The 19,453-nt window shown below is 48.5% G+C and overlaps 1 protein-coding gene across 4 annotated transcripts in view; it reads right to left on the reverse strand.

The window, feature by feature from the left end:
- Nucleotides 1–19,453, reverse strand: part of LOC137425615 (protein Wnt-5b) — a 472,266-nt gene that overhangs the window by 107,680 nt on the left and 345,133 nt on the right. The window contains exon 1 of one of the 4 annotated variants that reach the window (XM_068114218.2): nucleotides 15,144–15,844. The exons of 1 other annotated variant lie outside the window; for it this stretch is intronic. Coding sequence is in view for 1 of the 3 variants with exons in the window: in XM_068114213.2 (XP_067970314.1) it covers nucleotides 15,144–15,243 (100 nt within the window). In the remaining 2 variants the exon portion in view is untranslated. Of the gene's footprint in view, nucleotides 1–15,143; nucleotides 15,845–19,453 lie in introns of those variants that run through there. 2 more of the 4 variants (XM_068114213.2, XM_078776865.1) reach the window with 2 other exon arrangements.

The following is a 19,453-nucleotide window of genomic DNA, read 5'->3' on the forward strand; positions in this document are numbered from 1 at the left end:
ATCAATTATTGCACACCTTTCTCACCCAATACAGTCTCTATGAGCTGCACGGTGGTATTGCCAGGAGCCAGAGGCACCCGCCAATGCCGCGCTGGAGGATATTTCATTAATTGGCATGGGGGCAGTGTACTTTGAATGTATCTGTACTTGTTATTATTGTTTTTTATGCAAATATGTCACAAGCCCTTGGAAGACGTTTGTCTTTCAATAACTTGACATATTTGCGTAAAAAAGCCCCGCTCCGCAAGAGAATTCCTTTGTTATGGCTCATAGTGTACTCACTCATAAGATAAAAGTAAAACACACCAGACCTACAGGTAGGATAGCCAAGTTGTACGCACACTCGCCTCTGAGTTGTCTAGCATGGGTTAGAATCTCGACCCAACTATAAATTGTCATCCTGGTGTTTCAAATGCACGGCGATTCATCAATGCATGTGCTGTCCAATGGATAGACGTTAAGTCGGATGTCCTGTCTGCTAGTACTGGAGGTGTTCCCATAGTGTCTTTCGTGAAGACTTGGAGAATCATCGCCCAAACCAACTTCAGTCAAATGTCAGGCCTGACCAGCAGGTTCGTGAAAGACATGGGCCAAAAAAAAGTTCCTCATTCGACCCCACAAGCTGAGAATGATTGGGACTGTTAAATATATCGTAGTAAGGGCAGTTAACTTCCAAATCAAATCAAATGGCTTCCAAAGCGTGTTTGAGGTACATGGTGGAGCAGGACGACGCCGCAGCAGCACAGCGGAGATCAGGCTGAAAAAGGAACGACGGCCGCAGCAAAGGGACAAACAAACAGCACAGAAGGATGGGAGATGGATAGTGCAGAGGACGAGGTAGGACAGGTAGATAAACAGAGTGTATTGCGTGTGTGGAGTAAGTCGCAGGTATGCGGAGCTTCGGGTCGGACACAAAACAACATATTGAGAGGGCCTCCGGGATTTCGAAACAATGTGTCCTTTTGAACCCGATTGCGATTCATCACCTTCCCCCCGACATGCAATCTTTCATCCTCCAATCACTCCCTTTTCCCACAATCTACGAGGTATCTGTATGATTGCACAATAATCTGCAAGGATCATTCTAAAAATCTATGAAGTGTTCAAAAATTATTTTTTTTGTGCACTTCTCCTTTCCTATTCCTTCTTCACATGCTGCATGACGTCATCGCCAGGCACCGAAGGGGGCCGGCAATGACGCGCGCTGAAAGGGAGTACTCAGTTTTCACTCTGGTTTCTTTCTTTCTTGTTTGTTTGTCCGGGCGATATCTCAGCCATCCTTTGAGCTAGGAAGCTGAAATTTCGACACAATAGTGAGCAAGTGTTTTGGCAAAAAGGGTATTTTTTGTTTTTTGATTAATCAATTAGTTGATTAGTTACTTAATTATTATTGATTAATTAAGTACTTATTTATTTTCTTTCTCATCTGGGCAATATCTCAGGCACCATTTGAGCTATGAAGCTGATATTTGGACACGACAGTGAGAAAGTGATGTGGCTCTAAAGTATATTTTTGATTTATTGATTAATCAATTAATCGATTTATTACTAATTGATTAATCAATTTTTTCTTCTATTAATCGATTATTTCATTAATTTTCAAAAGGTTACACCTTCGGATGAAACACTGGTGGTTTGGAGCCACATCCTATGGGCATGCTATTAGCAAATTGATGAAGAAATTATTTTACGATAATTATTTATTTATGTTAGTTACACAATTAATCAATCAATTATTGTGCACCTTTCCCTCACAATACCGTCTCTATGTGCCGTATTTTTGGGGAAAAAAAATCAAAAACATTTTCTTTGCTACAACCAACTTGACCTTTTGTATTTCTTCCATTGCCTTGTCTCAATGACGTTCCGTTCTTGCTCTGTCTATATACAATTTGCTCTGTGACGTCAATGTTATGATGTTCCTTCACACGCCTCATTCTCGCAACCTTCAAGATTCAGCGAAAGTCTAGGACCATGACGTAAACGGATGAAGTGTTTTTTTCAAAATTTTCATTGATGGATGGCGGCTGCGCTTGATAGTTTTGAGATCTCGCAAGTCTTTTCTTTTTCAATGAGCGAGGCCGAGGTGGTAGCTCGACGAGCAAAGTGAGTCGGCCCTCTCGAGGGGGTCTACGTATGGGGTCTCACCATCCCCCGCTCCCACCTCGGGAAAATCTTGTAAACGTAGACTTCAAATGCTGTAGTCTGGACCATTTTGAAGGTCTCATTCATTTGGCTGCAGCTGTGAGGTGTCATTCATCGGTTCATTTCACTGCCTTTTCTGCATTGGCATCGTGAACATAAGGTGAGATTTTGAAAAGCTTTTTTTGTTCAGAAATACAAAATTCTTCCCAATCAATAACACACATGGCATTCGGTAAATGGCTCGTGACTCGATGACATCGTCAAAATATGGTATCCACAATTAGCATGCCTGAAATAACAAACATCTTGGACAAAAACTGGATAATGATGCATGGGGTTCATGTAAGGGACATTTCCACAGCCACACTGGCCACGTACGTCCATTGTGTAGGAAATTATTTGTGTCATAAAGGGGGGAAAATCGAAATGTGTGACATACATATATGTACTACAATGGCTAACTACACACCAGCATGACTCGTGGGCGAATTGCCACAAAATTCGGGAGAATTGCACGAGCGCATCATTGTGACGTGTGGACAAATCCCATAGGAGTAAATCACCGCGACATGGGGGAGAATCATGCAGATGCAGGCGAATCGCTGTGCCGTGCGAGCGAATTGCTGCACGAAGTGTGAGACTCCCATGTCACGTGTGCGAAATGGGCCGTGGCTGGGGCAAAATGTGAGATGTGCGGTTGAATCGCCACGATGCACAAATGAGTCCCATGGACGAACTACCGTAATATGCGGACGAATCGCCACGACGCGCAGGAGATTTGCACGAGCAGATCTGTGACATGTGGACGAATCCCATTGGTGAACCTCCGCGACACGGATGAATCCTACACCAAAGGTGAAGCACCATGCAACCAAATTGCTGCACCAAGTAGGAGGCCCCCGTGTCGCGTGTGCGAAATGTGAGATGTGTGGTTGAATCGCCACGAAATGTGAGCGTATTGCCATGACGCGCAATTGAATCTCATGGGTGAACCACTGACATGCGGACATATCGCCGCAATGCGCAGATGAAGCCCATGGGCAAACCGCTGTGAAAAGTGGTGGTATCGCCGTGATGCGCAGGTGAATCCTATAGGCAAACCACTGTGATTAGTGGGAGTATTGCCGCGATGCGCAGGTGAATCCTATGGGCAAACGCCTGTGAAAAGTGGTATTATCGCCGTGATGCGCAGGTGAATCCTATAGGCAAACCACTGTGATCAGTGGGAGTATCGCCGCGATGCGCAGGTGAATCCTATGGGCAAACCGCTGTGAAAAGTGGTAGTATCGCCGTGATGCGCAGGTGAATCCTATAGGCAAACCACTGTGATCAGTGGGAGTATTGCCGCGATGCGCAGGTGAATCCTATGGGCGAACCACCGCAACCTGCCGGCGTATCTCCACGATGCACAGGTGAATTGTATGAAAGGATCGTTGTGATGTCTGTGTGTGAACTGCCACGAGGTGCATGCGAATCGCATGAGCGAATCATTGTGATTCGCGGATGAATTGCATGGGCAAGCCACCACACCATGTGGGCGAATCTCTGCACCAAGTGAGAGATCCCCGTGTCGCATGTGCGAATCGGGCAACTCATGGGTGAATCGTGCGAGTCGTGGGTGATTCGTGAAACTAGTGGGTGAATCGCCCTGAGCTTCACGCCCAATGGGTGAGACTTTGCAGGTGTGCAAGTTCAGATTCAGAAGTGGCGAGTTGCCCCTATCACCATCTTAGGTTTCAAAGATTGTTTGGGAATATCACGTGACATTTTACAGCGAACCAGAGAGCCACAAAGGTGAGCAAGGATGCCTCCACAGAATTACCATGAAATGGAAAGAAGTTGCATTTTATCACACGGGATGGAAAGTAAAGAATTAATAAATAATTGAATTGTAAAAATAAGTAAAATGAATTTTTAAAAGTTTTGCGTTAAAAAAAATTTGTAATAAAAAATAAATAAATAAATAAATTCATTTTAAAAAACCCAAGTTTTGTCTTTGAGGTTTAATGTCGTTATTTGGCAAAAACTCACATTACACGTTTCAACAGATAACTTTCTGAATATCAAGGATGTGGTTTATCAGAATGGGACAGAATTTTAGGGCAGAATTTTAGAAGAATAGTTTTAGTTTGCAGAATGGGACAAACTTTAAAAGTGTTCCTTGTCTTTAACTCTTTCTCAAGGTTCCAAGAGCCACAACATCAATGCGATTGATATTGTGATAAAGTTTATCATTTTAGGGTATAAATTACTAGTATTGGAATTTATTGACTGAAGATATGCTTTTGTGAACACAAGACTACCTGCCGAGATCATGGAACAAAGTCAACACAAGTATGAAGTTAAACTCCTGAAAGACAAATAGTTTGTAGAACGCACGAAGAAGGTAAAACGAACTGAAAGACAACCTGACGGCTCAGTCAGCAGCGTGCTCGTCTCCGAGATATCAGGTGTGGGGTTTCACCCCGTGGGGGTTCAATCTCGAACCGAAGCTGCTGTCATGGAGCAGTGCCAGCAGGGGGCGCTGCATCTTAGAGCACGCAGTCCTTCGCGCGGGGACGAAATAAGCCGGCCGTTTCACCTGCATTTACGTCGGGTCTTTTGGATTTTCACGATCCCACGGCTTCTCAAAAAGAGCAGGACGTTGTGGGCCCTGCGGGACCTTGACAAAATTCCCACCCGAGAGGTTGCATTGAATATTTACGTTAATTCGAACAAACAACGTAGGTGAATGCAAATGAACGAGAGGAGGTAAAAAAAGAAAAAAAAGAAGAGAACTGGATGATAGACACAGAAAGGAGGGTAGTTGGGAGAGGATAAGGAAGAGGTAAAATTGGACCATACAAGTGGGAGTCGTGGGAAAAACATGTTTTATGGTCACACCAGCCCACACGCCTCACCATACACACAAGTTGTATGACGTCAGAGTTACCTAACTCAAATGACTCCACCCCTTGATGCAAGTCTTGACCCCAATGATCACAGTTTTGTCCAGTTTTACCCCTTAGAGACAAACCTGTAAAATTACAAGTTCAAAAGAAAGAACGATCCCCTTTTTGCACTTTTGAAAGAGGATAGCAACCAAATATGATGTAATCAATATTGGTAGAGGGTATAAGGTGGAGCCATGTTACCTCTGTGGTACATACAGGGTCTCTCATCAAGCTCAGTGTATTCATTCTTGAATCATGACGTCATATATTACTTAATTTCGTAAATGGTGACCAAACTCTACTGAACATGGTGTTAGTTTCTCCATCTCACTTTTTTGTCCTCAACTCATGTGGGACTCTTTAAAAACAAAGTTCAACAAACTGTAAAGTTTCACAGCAAGTTTGCCAAAAGGAAAGTTATCACAAGAGCTCGTTCATGCCTGATAGACGCTTTAGATCGATTAATCATACATCGTTGTCAAAGATGCTATATTATAAACTGTTCACTATTTTAGGTTTTGTTTTATAAACAAAGATTTAACTTTTAAAAATATGCATTTAAAGGAAGACCATTTGTACAAACTTCTGAGTTCGCATCAAGGGGTCTATGAACAATAATTCACATATTTTAGAAAGTTAGCCAACTTCCAAACAACCAACTTCCTAAGTTAACCAACTTCCAAAGTTAACCAATTTCCAAACAACCAACTTCCAAAGTTAACTAACTTCCAAAGTTAACCAACTTCCAAACAACCAACTTCCTAAGTTAAGCAACTTCCAAAGTTAACCAATTTCCAAACAACCAACTTCCAAAGTTAACTAACTTCCAAACAACCAACTTCCAAAGTTAACCAACTTCCAAACAACCAACTTCCAAAGTTAACCAACTTCCAAACAACCAACTTCCAAAGTTAACCAACTTCCAAACAATCAACTTCCAAAGTTAACCAACTTCCAAACAATCAACTTCCAAAGTTAACCAACTTCCAAAAATAACCAACTTCCAAACAACCAACTTCCAAAGTTAACCAACTTCCAAAGTTAACCAACTTCCAAACAACCACCTTCCAAAGTTAACCAACTTCCAAAGTTAACCAACCAACCCAAACAAATACTAACAAAAGTTCGAGTTAAGTTGATAACTTCTTGTCGGGAGAAAATATGAAGTCGCACGCAACGAGTTTTTCAACAGCTGATCTTCACCAACTAACATCGGCAGTAAATAAGGTAAAGGTATAGTAAATGGACCAGTGATCTCCTGCCAAAGCCAGGACACGTTTGCGGTGGAAGCAATCAGGAAAGGTGAGAGTTCACATTTGGTTCAAACAATATGGGGACTGGATCATTCCAAATAGTCTTCCTGCGGGTCAACGCTCAGGACAGGGAGACGTGGTCGGTAACAAGTCGTCGATGTAAGGCGAGTTGAGATGCAACAGGACAATGGTTGGAGAGGAAAACGACCTGCGTTGCTTTATCGAATGGAGCGTTTGGACCGAGACACGAAACACGCGAGTAACCGTGCGTTGAACAGATGCTTCACGCAGCCATTACTGTTGGATGGTTGAACGGAGCCCAAGGGGATGTTACATTAGGCGACTCATGACCCGTGATAGAGGAATGCTGAACGGATGCTTCCAAGTGGCGCCGATTGACAGCTTGAGGGACGCAGGGACAGGCAAGGAAAATGGGGGAATTCATCAGAGCTTCAGCACTGCACACGCAACACCAGCATGACAATCGCATGCACAAACCAAGTGTCGCAACCCGAAACAGACGAACCCTCCATCACAACCTGAACAGGCGAACCCTCCGTCACAACCCGAACAGGCGAACCCTCCATCACAACCTGAACAGACGAACCCTCCATCACAACCCGAACAGGCGAACCCTCCATCACAACCCGAACAGGCGAACCCTCCATCACAACCTGAACAGGCGAACCCTCTGTCACAACCCAAAACAGGCGAACCCTCCATCACAACCCGAACAGGCGAACCCTCTGTCACAACCCGAACAGGCGAACCCTCCGTCACAACCCGAACAGGCGAACCCTCCATCACAACCTGAACAGACGAACCCTCCATCACAGCCCGAACAGGCAAACCCTCCGTCACAACCCGAACAGGCGAACCCTCCGTCACAACCCGAACAGGCGAAACCTCCGTCACAACCTGAACAGGCGAACCCTCTGTCACAACCCAAAACAGGCGAACCCTCCATCACAACCCGAACAGGCGAACCCTCTGTCACAACCCGAACAGGCGAACCCTCCGTCACAACCCGAACAGGCGAACCCTCCATCACAACCTGAACAGGCGAACCCTCTGTCACAACCCAAAACAGGCGAACCCTCCATCACAACCCGAACAGGCAAACCCTCCGTCACAACCTGAACAGGCGAACCCTCTGTCACAACCCAAAACAGGCGAACCCTCCATCACAGCCCGAACAGGCAAACCCTCCGTCACAACCTGAACAGGCGAACCCTCTGTCACAACCCAAAACGGGCGAACCCTCCATCACAACCCGAACAGGCGAACCCTCTGTCACAACCCGAACAGGCGAACCCTCCGTCACAACCCGAACAGGCGAACCCTCCATCACAACCCGAACAGACGAACCCTCCATCACAGCCCGAACAGGCAAACCCTCCGTCACAACCCGAACAGGCGAACCCTCCGTCACAACCCAAACAGGCGAAACCTCCGTCACAACCCGAAACAGACGAACCCTCCATCACAACCCGAAACAGATGAACCCTCCGTCACAACCCGAACAGGCGAACCCTCTGTCACAACCCGAACAGGCGAACCCTCCGTCACAACCCGAAACAGATGAACTCTCCGTCACAACCTGAAACAGACGAACCCTCCATCACAACCTGAAACAGAGGAACCCTCCATCACAACCTGAACAGGCGAACCCTCCATCACAACCTGAAACAGACGAACCCTCCGTCACAACCCGAAACAGACAAACCCTCCATCACAACCTGAAACAGACAAACCCTCCATCACAACCTGAAACAGACGAACCCTCCATCACACCCTGAACAGGCGAACCCTCCGTCACAACCTGAAACAGACGAACCCTCCATCACAACCCGAACAGGCGAACCCTCCGTCACAACCCAAACAGGCGAACCCTCCGTCACAACCCAAACAGGCGAACCCTCCATCACAACCTGAAACAGACGAACCCTCCATCACAACCTGAAACAGACGAACCCTCCATCACAACCTGAACAGGCAAACCCTCCATCACAACCTGAAACAGACGAACCCTCCATCACAACCTGAACAGGCGAACCCTCCATCACAACCCGAAACAGACGAACCCTCCGTCACAACCCAAAACAGACGAACCCTCCATCACAACCCGAACAGGCGAACCCTCCATCACAACCTGAACAGGCGAACCCTCCATCACAACCCGAACAGGCGAACCCTCCATCACAACCTGAACAGACGAACCCTCCATCACAACCCGAACAGGCGAACCCTCCATCACAACCCGAACAGGCGAACCCTCCATCACAACCTGAACAGGTGAACCCTCTGTCACAACCCAAAACAGGCGAACCCTCCATCACAACCCGAACAGGCGAACCCTCTGTCACAACCCGAACAGGCGAACCCTCCGTCACAACCCGAACAGGCGAACCCTCCATCACAACCTGAACAGACGAACCCTCCACCACAGCCCGAACAGGCAAACCCTCCGTCACAACCCGAACAGGCGAACCCTCCGTCACAACCCGAACAGGCGAAACCTCCGTCACAACCCGAAACAGACGAACCCTCCATCACAACCCGAAACAGACGAACCCTCCGTCACAACCCGAACAGGCGAACCCTCCGTCACAACCCGAACAGGCAAACCCTCCGTCCCAACCCGAACAGGCGAAACCTCCGTCACAACCCGAAACAGACGAACCCTCCATCACAACCCGAAACAGATGAACCCTCCGTCACAACCCGAACAGGCGAACCCTCTGTCACAACCCGAACAGGCAAACCCTCCGTCCCAACCCGAACAGGCGAACCCTCCGTCACAACCCAAACAGGCGAACCCTCCGTCACAACCCAAACAGGCAAACCCTCCATCACAACCTGAAACAGACGAACCCTCCATCACAACCCGAAACAGACAAACCCTCCATCACAACCTGAAACAGACGAACCCTCCATCACACCCTGAACAGGCGAACCCTCCGTCACAACCTGAAACAGACGAACCCTCCATCACAACCCGAACAGGCGAACCCTCCGTCACAACCCAAACAGGCGAACCCTCCGTCACAACCCAAACAGGCGAACCCTCCATCACAACATGAAACAGACGAACCCTCCATCACAACCTGAAACAGACGAACCCTCCATCACAACCTGAACAGGCAAACCCTCCATCACAACCTGAAACAGACGAACCCTCCATCACAACCTGAACAGGCGAACCCTCCATCACAACCCGAAACAGACGAACCCTCCGTCACAACCCAAAACAGACGAACCCTCCATCACAACCCGAACAGGCGAACCCTCCATCACAACCTGAACAGGCGAACCCTCCGTCACAACCCGAACAGGCGAACCCTCCATCACAACCTGAACAGACGAACCCTCCATCACAACCCGAACAGGCGAACCCTCCATCACAACCCGAACAGGCGAACCCTCCATCACAACCTGAACAGGCGAACCCTCTGTCACAACCCAAAACAGGCGAACCCTCCATCACAACCCGAACAGGCGAACCCTCTGTCACAACCCGAACAGGCGAACCCTCCGTCACAACCCGAACAGGCGAACCCTCCATCACAACCTGAACAGACGAACCCTCCACCACAGCCCGAACAGGCAAACCCTCCGTCACAACCCGAACAGGCGAACCCTCCGTCACAACCCGAACAGGCGAAACCTCCGTCACAACCCGAAACAGACGAACCCTCCATCACAACCCGAAACAGATGAACCCTCCGTCACAACCCGAACAGGCGAACCCTCCGTCACAACCCGAACAGGCAAACCCTCCGTCCCAACCCGAACAGGCGAACCCTCCGTCACAACCCAAACAGGCGAACCCTCCGTCACAACCCAAACAGGCGAACCCTCCATCACAACCTGAAACAGACGAACCCTCCATCACAACCTGAAACAGACGAACCCTCCATCACAACCTGAACAGGCAAACCCTCCATCACAACCTGAAACAGACGAACCCTCCATCACAACCTGAACAGGCGAACCCTCCATCACAACCCGAAACAGACGAACCCTCCGTCACAACCCAAAACAGACGAATCCTCCATCACAACCCGAAACAGACGAACCCTCCATCACAACCCGAACAGGCGAACCCTCCATCACAACCTGAACAGGCGAATCCTCCATCACAACCCGAACAGGCAAACCCTCCATCACAACCTGAAACAGACGAACCCTCGTTCACAATCCGAAACAGACGAATCCTCCATCACAACTCGAACAGGCAAACCCTCGATCACAACCCGAACAGGCGAACCCTCGTTCACAACCCGAACAGGCGAATCCTCCATCACAACCCGAACAGGCAAACCCTCCATCACAACCTGAAACAGACGAACCCTCGTTCACAATCCGAAACAGACGAACCCTCCATCACAACCCGCACAGGCGAACCCTCCATCACAACCGGAACAGGCAAACCCTCCATCGAGGGTTTGCCTCCACACACGAGCTCCACACACGAGCCCCAAAAACCTCCACACACGAGCCCTCCCTCACAGCCTGAACAGGCAAACTCTCTGTTACAGCCCACACCATGCACACTCAGAATCACAATCCACACACCGCAAACCCAGCATCACAATCCACACACCACACACCCAGCATCACAAGCCACACACCACACACACAGCATCACAATCCACACACGTTAGCACCAGCATCACACACCACACACCCAGGATCACAATCCACACACGTTAGCCCCAGCATCACAATCCACACACCACACACCCAGCATCACAATCCACACACCACTTACCCAGAATTACAATCCACACCCCTTAGCCCCAGCATCACAATCCACAAACCACGCACTCTTCATCACAATCCACACACCTTAAACCCAGCATCCAAATCCACACACCACAAACACAGCATCACAATCAACACACCACACACCCAGCATCACAATCAACACACCTTAGCCCCAGCATCACAATCCACAAACCACGCACTCTTCATCACAATCCACACACCTTAAACCCAGCATCCAAATCCACACACCACAAACACAGCATCACAATCAACACACCACACACCCAGCATCACAATCCACACACCTTAGCCCAAGCATCACAATCCACACGCATTAGCCCCAGCATCACAATCCAAACACTACACACCCAGCATCACAATCCACACACCTTAGCCCCAGCATCCCAATCCACACACTGCACACCTAAAATCAGAACCCACACACTGCACAGCCAGAATCACAAGCCTTAACCACACACCATGAGTCACATCCACACACCACGATTCACATCCACACACCACGAGTCACATCCACACCCCACGAGTCACATCCACACACCACGATTCACATCCAGACACCACGAGTCACATCCACACACCACGAGTCACATCCACACACCACGAGTCACATCCACACACCACGAGTCACAACCACACACCCCGAGTCACATCCACACACCACGAGTCACATCCACACACCACGAGTCACATCCACACACAGCAAAGGCAGAATCACATCTTGCACACTTGAACACAAACAAACAAACACAACGAATCACCACAAACCACATGAACGGACTTGCGGTTCGATTCCTGCACCTTCCCCGTCCCACGCACATCCGTTGATCTTTTCACAAAGTGAATTCTTCATCATCGTTTTAAATAAACCCAAAATTCCTTCACAAAATAAACTCATATTAAAGAATGATTGACATACGTGTAAAGGAATGAATTTTCTTTACTTGCAATCATTGATTACGGTACAGGTATATCATTTCACCTGAACAATTAAGCCCACCGTGTATAACGTGTGCGAAAACTGCTAAACCCGATGAGCTCAATACATCATGAAGGTGTTCAATGGTAATTGTGATCACACGTGATCGATCTGGAACAGAAAAAAACAACAACTTCGATTTGCAAATCAAAGCGCAGCAAATGAATCGCAATCGACGCAGAACCACAGCGAAGGACTATCCCGGAGAGAGCGCACACCATCACGATGATAGAGCGCACACCATCACGATGATAGAGCAGACACCATCACGATGATAGAGCGCACACCATCACGATGATAGAGCGCACACTATAACCATGATAGAGCGCACACCATCACCATGATAGAGCGCACACCATCACGATGATAGAGCGCACACCATCACCATGATAGAGCGCACACCATCACGATTATAGAGCGCACACCATCACGATGATAGAGCGCACACCATCACGATTATAACGCGCACACCATCACGATGATAGCGCGCACACCATCACGATGGTAGAGCGCACACCATCACGATGATAGAGCGCACACCATCACGATGATAGAGCAGACACCATCACGATGATAGAGCGCACACCATCACGATTATAGAGCGCACACCATCACGATGATAGAGCACACACCATCACGATGATAGAGCGAACACCATCACGATGATAGAGCACACACCATCACGATTATAGCGTGCACACCATCACGATGATAGAGCCCACACCATCACGATTATAGAGCGCACACCATCACGATGATAGAGCGCACACCATCACGATGATAGAGCACACACCATCACGATGATAGAGCACACACCATCACGATTATAGAGCGCACACCATCACGATGATAGAGCACACACCATCACGATGATAGAGCGAATACCATCACGATGATAGAGCGCACACCATCACGATTATAGAGCGCACACCATCACGATTATAGAGCGCACACCATCACGATTATAGAGCGCACACCATCACGATGATAGAGCGCACACCATCACGATGATAGAGCGCACACCATCACGATGATAGAGCGCACACCATCCCGATTATAGAGCGCACACCATCACGATGATAGAGCGCACACCATCACGATTATAGAGCGAGCACCATCACGATGATAGAGCGCACACCATCACGATGATAGAGTGCACACCTTCACGATGATAGAGTGCACACCTTCACGATTATAGAGCGCACACCATCACGATGATAGATCGCACACCATCACGATGATAGAGTGCACACCTTCACGATTATAGAGCGCACACCTTCACGATTATAGAGCGCACACCATCACGATTATAGAGCGCACACCATCACGATTATAGAGCGAACACCATCACGATGATAGAGCGCACACCATCACGATGACAGAGTGCACACCTTCACGATGATGGAGCGCACACCATCACGATGATAGAGCGCACACCATCACGATTATAGAGCGCACACCATCACGATGATAGAGCGCACACCATCGCGATTATAGAGCGCACACCATCACGATTATAGAGCGCACACCATCACGATTATAGAGCGCACACCATCACGATTATAGAGCGAACACCATCACGATGATAGAGCGCACACCTTCACGATTATAGAGTGCACACCATCACGATGATAGAGCGCACACCATCACGATTGTAGAGCGCACACCATCACGATTGTAGAGCGCACACCATCACGATTATAGAGCGCACACCATCACGATTATAGAGCGCACACCATCACGATTGTAGAGCGCACACCATCACGATTGTAGAGCGTACACCATCACGATTATAGAGCGCACACCATCACGATTGTAGAGCGCACACCATCACGATTGTAGAGCGCACGCCATCACGATTGTAGAGCGCACATCATCACGATTGTAGAGCGCACACCATCACGATTATAGAGCGCACACCATCACGATTGTAGAGCGCACACCATCACGATTGTAGAGCGCACACCATCACGATTGTAGAGCGCACACCATCACGATTATAGAGTGCACACCATCACGATTGTAGAGCGCACACCATCACGATTGTAGAGCGCACACCATCACGATTATAGAGCGCACACCATCACGATTGTAGAATCGACGAGGACGTCATAAAATCGTTGACGTTCCGAGGTTGTCCCCGCCTAGGTCACCTGGGTCCCCCACCCCTCACCTGGGTCCCCCGCCCCTCACCTTGGCCGTCTGAAGGGTCTCACCCGCACTCATGGCACATCATGTATTTGGAGCAGCCGATGCCATTAAATGGAACTAAGGATCCGAAATGGCAAAGAAATCAATATTTTCAGAATATAAAAATTTGTGAATAAAACAAGACGCACTCGTGACCTCGGATCAAATCGTTACAAACACCTGGTCTTCTCCCGAATCTACCCGCTCATTTCGGATCATATTTAAACAACCATCGCACTCGGTCTGGCAGCACCGATACATCGATCACATGTCGCACCGATACATCGATCACATGTCGCACCGACACATCGATCACATGTCGCACCGACACATCGATCGCATGTCGCACCGATACATCGGTCGCATGTCGCACCGATACATCGATCGCATGTCGCACCGATACATCGATCGCATGTCGCACCGATACATCGATCGTATGTCGCACCGATACATCGATCGCATGTCGCACCGATACATCGATCGCATGTCGCACCGATACATCGATCGCATGTCGCACCGATCACATATCGCACCGATACATCGATCACATATCGCACCGATACATCGATCACATATCGCACCGATACATCGATCGCATGTCGCACCGATACATCGATCGCATGTCGCACCGATACATCAATCGCATGTCGCACCGATACATCGATCGCATGTCGCACCGATACATCGATCGCATGTCGCACCGATACATCAATCGCATGTCGCACCGATACATCGATCGCATGTCGCACCGATACATCAATCGCATGTCGCACCGACACATCGATTACCGATTAAACACTGGGTCACAAAGTTATATAGACCTCGAGGGGAGTGTCCGAGGTCGTGATTTCATACCGTGAGTCGGTGCCTCGTCTCTGGGGGCTCGGGCTCGGGTCGCAGGGTCGCGAGACTTTACGTCGTCGGTCGAACAGGTAGAGCGGGTGCCACCGCGCATCGGACGATGGTCGAGCAGAGGGGCCGAGGGTCCAGAGAGCCGAAGAGGGGGTTATGATCCAGTGGGTCTCGTCAGCGAATCGTCGCGCCCTCCATCCCGAGAAGTTAACTTTCGTTATCCAAGATTCCAAGATCCAGAGGTGCACAGGAGCTGTTATGGACGACGCGGCATTGAGCAGCACCTTGAAAAGTTTCTTCAAATGGCGGATTGTTGGCGACTCCTCTGGTCCCCAAAATCCTCACTTGGAAGGCAATAAATAGGGTCCGGAGCTAGAGGCGGGGGAGAACAAAAGTTTCAGCGAGTCCCGCAACTTCAAACTTTTCCTAACACGTGCACTCGCCACCCGCCAATCTACCCCAGTACTCGGTACCTCCCCACCTCCCCCTCCTCCGAACACTTCTCCCACCCCTGCTTTCTTCTTCTTGTTCTTCCTCCTGCTAAATCGGGATGACGTTTCGAGCGCAATAAATCATTGTTTCGGGAGCAGCGCTCCCAGCGCCCTCCGGAGATAGACCTCGCTCACAAACTCGGCGAAACTTTTCAAAACTTTTTCTTCCACGAGCTTCGGACTTTGCCCCGTGTGGAGCGAAGACTCATTGCGGCTTATACGGCTTTCTCAAACCGGCCTCCTCAGGTCCTCCTGCTGCGGCATCTCGCTTTCGCGTCGACGTTTAAGGTTCGGCCTTGGAGGGCTTAGGGATTGCTGGTGTCGGAGGGAGGGAAAATAACGGGGAGAGGTTGGGGGGTTATGATGGTGGGTGGTGAGGGGTGGAGGGTATTATGGGGAAGGTAATTAAGAAAGTTCATGATCCCACCTGGAACTCTTGCGGCCCGGTAGGGGCACTTTGCGAGTGAAAAGTTGCAGCAACTTTGCTGACTGAAGAAGCAATGGAAAGTTGCCTCTGGCAGGGTATGTGAGCCGATCTGGGTCGCTGCCTCTGATTGCAGGTTTCGTGCCCGAAGTGAGGCAGCTTTTAGACTCGGCAACGTTTCCTTTTTCGTATTTTACGACAAGTCGGTTACAAGGTGGAGGATTTATATTTATATATACTGTATATGCAAATATATATGTGTATGTATATACTGCATATGCAAATATATACTGTATATGCAAATACATATATATACATATATATCTATATATATATATATATATATATATATATATATATATATATATATATATATATATATATATATATATATGTATATACGGTATATACTGTATATGCAAATACATATATATATATATATATATATATATATATATATATATATATATATATATATACATATATATATATATATATATATATATATATATATATATATATATTGTTACGGATCTCGGACCTCGGCTCTCCCCTTATCAAGGGGGGGAGGGGGGGGGGGGGTTAATCCCCTGGTCCTTTTATCTGGCCGACCCGAGTCCTGGAAGTTATAACGTCCTTCCCGGCGCGGCGTTAGGTAGGGTTTGTTAGGCCTAGGGGTTCACTACTACCTAATTACTAACGCCGGCCGGAAACGAGGGAATAACTCCCGCTCGAACCACGGATATGATGGGAAATGCCGAGCAGATAGCAATCCGCGATCCGAGCTATTAACAAGGACTAAACCCGATTCTCAGCGGTTCCTAATCGTGCCACGTTTAACCAATGAGAGAAAAGACGGATGCGACCGGACAAGAGGAAACCAGAAAATAGGAAGAACAAAGATTGGTTTATTAATTAATTATTTACAAGAAGGAGAAGAGGAAACGAAAGAATGTACAGGATAAGAAGTGGAGGAAGAAGAACACAGGGCAGCCTTAAACAGTCTTATTCTTAATACCCAGGACAAACGTACACACTCACACGGGGATTGTAGATGGTGGATCGTCACCGGCACGTCCAGGCTCCAGTTGGCTCCACTCCAAGCTCCGATCCAGCGGACGAAACCCGGCAGGCAGCTCCGCGTGTAGTTGAACGCGACCGAACAATTATATAGCGGGGGGAAGCTGGTGCCCTATGGCGTATGTAGAGGTTGTATATGTGCACTATACAAAGGCGCCAAACGCCCCCTCTCCAATGTACTCCTTTGATAAGGTCCTCCTTTCATCAGCGCCACTGCATCAGTCTCAGGTAAGTTCTGTCACCATCAGCACTCTCTCCCATCAGTCAGTTCTTTCCATACAACGCGCGTTCTCCCAGTAAGTAAGTGAACTTGCAATCACGACAGTCCTACGCGCAGTCCTGTAAAAGGGCTTTGCGTTCGCACTTATATAACTCGACCAAGCGATCACTCCGCGAGCCCCAAAGCCACGCCTGTCGGTCATGTCACTTCAGCCCTGGTTGGCTGGTTAAGGCTTACCGGCCCCGCCTTTGACGGCTGGATGACGTGGCCACACCTTCTTCCTGGCGCTCTGCCCCCTCTTTCCGGGCCTCACCGCATGGCTCATGGTGGCGTTGAGCGAGCGCTAAGGAAGCTGCTGCTAACAAAGGCGCGTAACAAATTGGGAGAGCCATAGGGCAGACTGGAGGGCGCGCTTAAAGGAATGGCATGGAGAGGGAGGCTGTAAAATGAACGGAATGGGGCCTACCTCTTATTTGATTGACACAACGCAGATTCAACTATTGGAAACACGGCCTTATCTAAACACATACTAATGAAATAACTGAAGTCCTATGATGACCTACGTGTTGCTTGCGGCCTAACTATGGGGAGCAACCTTTAACCCTTTAATGATGTCATATTTACAAGAATGATGTCATATTTATTTACAAGAGTGTGGGTTCTCAAAACCGCAACAATATATATACGTATATATATATATATATTGTTACGGTTTTTAGAACCTTCACTAGTAAATTTTAGTAAATGTTTCCCTTATAAATGATCCCCTGTAAATATCCCCATCAATTTGGCTTATTAAGGATCGCACCCGAGTTAGTCCATGTACAACACGGAGAGAACCATAGGACCTCTCTGTAATTATTTCATTATTATGTGTTTCAGTTAAGGATCTGTTCCCAATAGTTGAATCTGCGTTGCATTAATCAAATAAGATAGGCCCCTTTCAATTTCCCCAATCGTCTCACCTGCTCTTCAAAGTAGCAGTAGGGCGGCGTTCGCTGCTCCTTGCCTTGATTCGGTTGTTGGCCCCAAACCGCCATTAAACACGCGGTCTCCAGCCGAGAAAGGAGGCAGAGCGCCCAGAAGAAGGTGTGGCCACGTCATCCAGTCATCAAAGGCGTGGCCGGTAAGCCCTCACCAGCCAACCAGGGCTGAAGGAACATCGCTGGCAGGCGTGGCTTTTTGCCTCGTGGAGTGATCGCTGGTCGTGTTAAATAAGCGCGAACGCAAAGCCCTTTCACGTACTTGGATGGGAGAGCGCTGGTTGTACGGAACTGGTTGGAGGCGCGCACGTTGTAAACTCTTTGATGAGAGAGTGCTGGATGTAAGAGACTTGTTGAAGAAGGGCACGCTTGTATTAGTGAACATTGGAGAGGGGCGTTTGGCACGAGCGTGCATTTATTACGTACGCCACAGGACACCAGCTTCCCCCCCGCTATATGAACTGCCCGCTCGCGGTCCACGATACGCGCTCGCTGCCTGCCAGGGTTTCCCACCACGACGCAAGTCCACTCCTGGAGCCGGACCTCGACGCCTACCATCTGCCTGGACCCTTCTTCTCCTTCCAGCCATTTCCTGTCGTGTGAGTCTGTTTGTTTTGTCCCGGGGTATAATATAAGACTGATTTAAGGCTGCCCTGTGTTCTGCTTCTTCTTCTCCTTGTAAATGCCCTTCTTTCGTTTCCTCTTGTAGATAGTAAATAAACCTGTGTTCTTCCTTTACCCTTTTTGGTTCTTTGGCTTCCTCTCATCCGGTCGCTTTAGTCTTGTCCCCATTGAGTACCTGTGGCGCGATTTTGCCAACTGCTTTATAGTCGGGTTTAGTCTCTTGCTAACGGCCTGAGTCGCAGCTCGCTTCGCTCGGCACAATCCAATCATGCTGCGGCCCGGGTGGGAGTATTTTCTCGCTTACAGCCGGTGGTAGTAATTAGGTATTAAGATAAATTAAATTGGGCTTACAACCCTACTCACCATCGACCAGAAGTGACGTCATACCCCCAGGACCGGTCGGACGGCCAGCTTAACAGGAAAAGGGAATTAACCCCCCCTTGCTAACGGGAGTGCCGTCCCCCGGATCCGTAACAATTGGTGTCGAGGAG

The sequence above is a fragment of the Myxine glutinosa genome, chromosome 4 (genome assembly GCF_964187855.1).
Source record: "Myxine glutinosa chromosome 4, kmMyxGlut1.1, whole genome shotgun sequence".
Classification (NCBI taxonomy): domain Eukaryota; kingdom Metazoa; phylum Chordata; class Myxini; order Myxiniformes; family Myxinidae; genus Myxine; species Myxine glutinosa.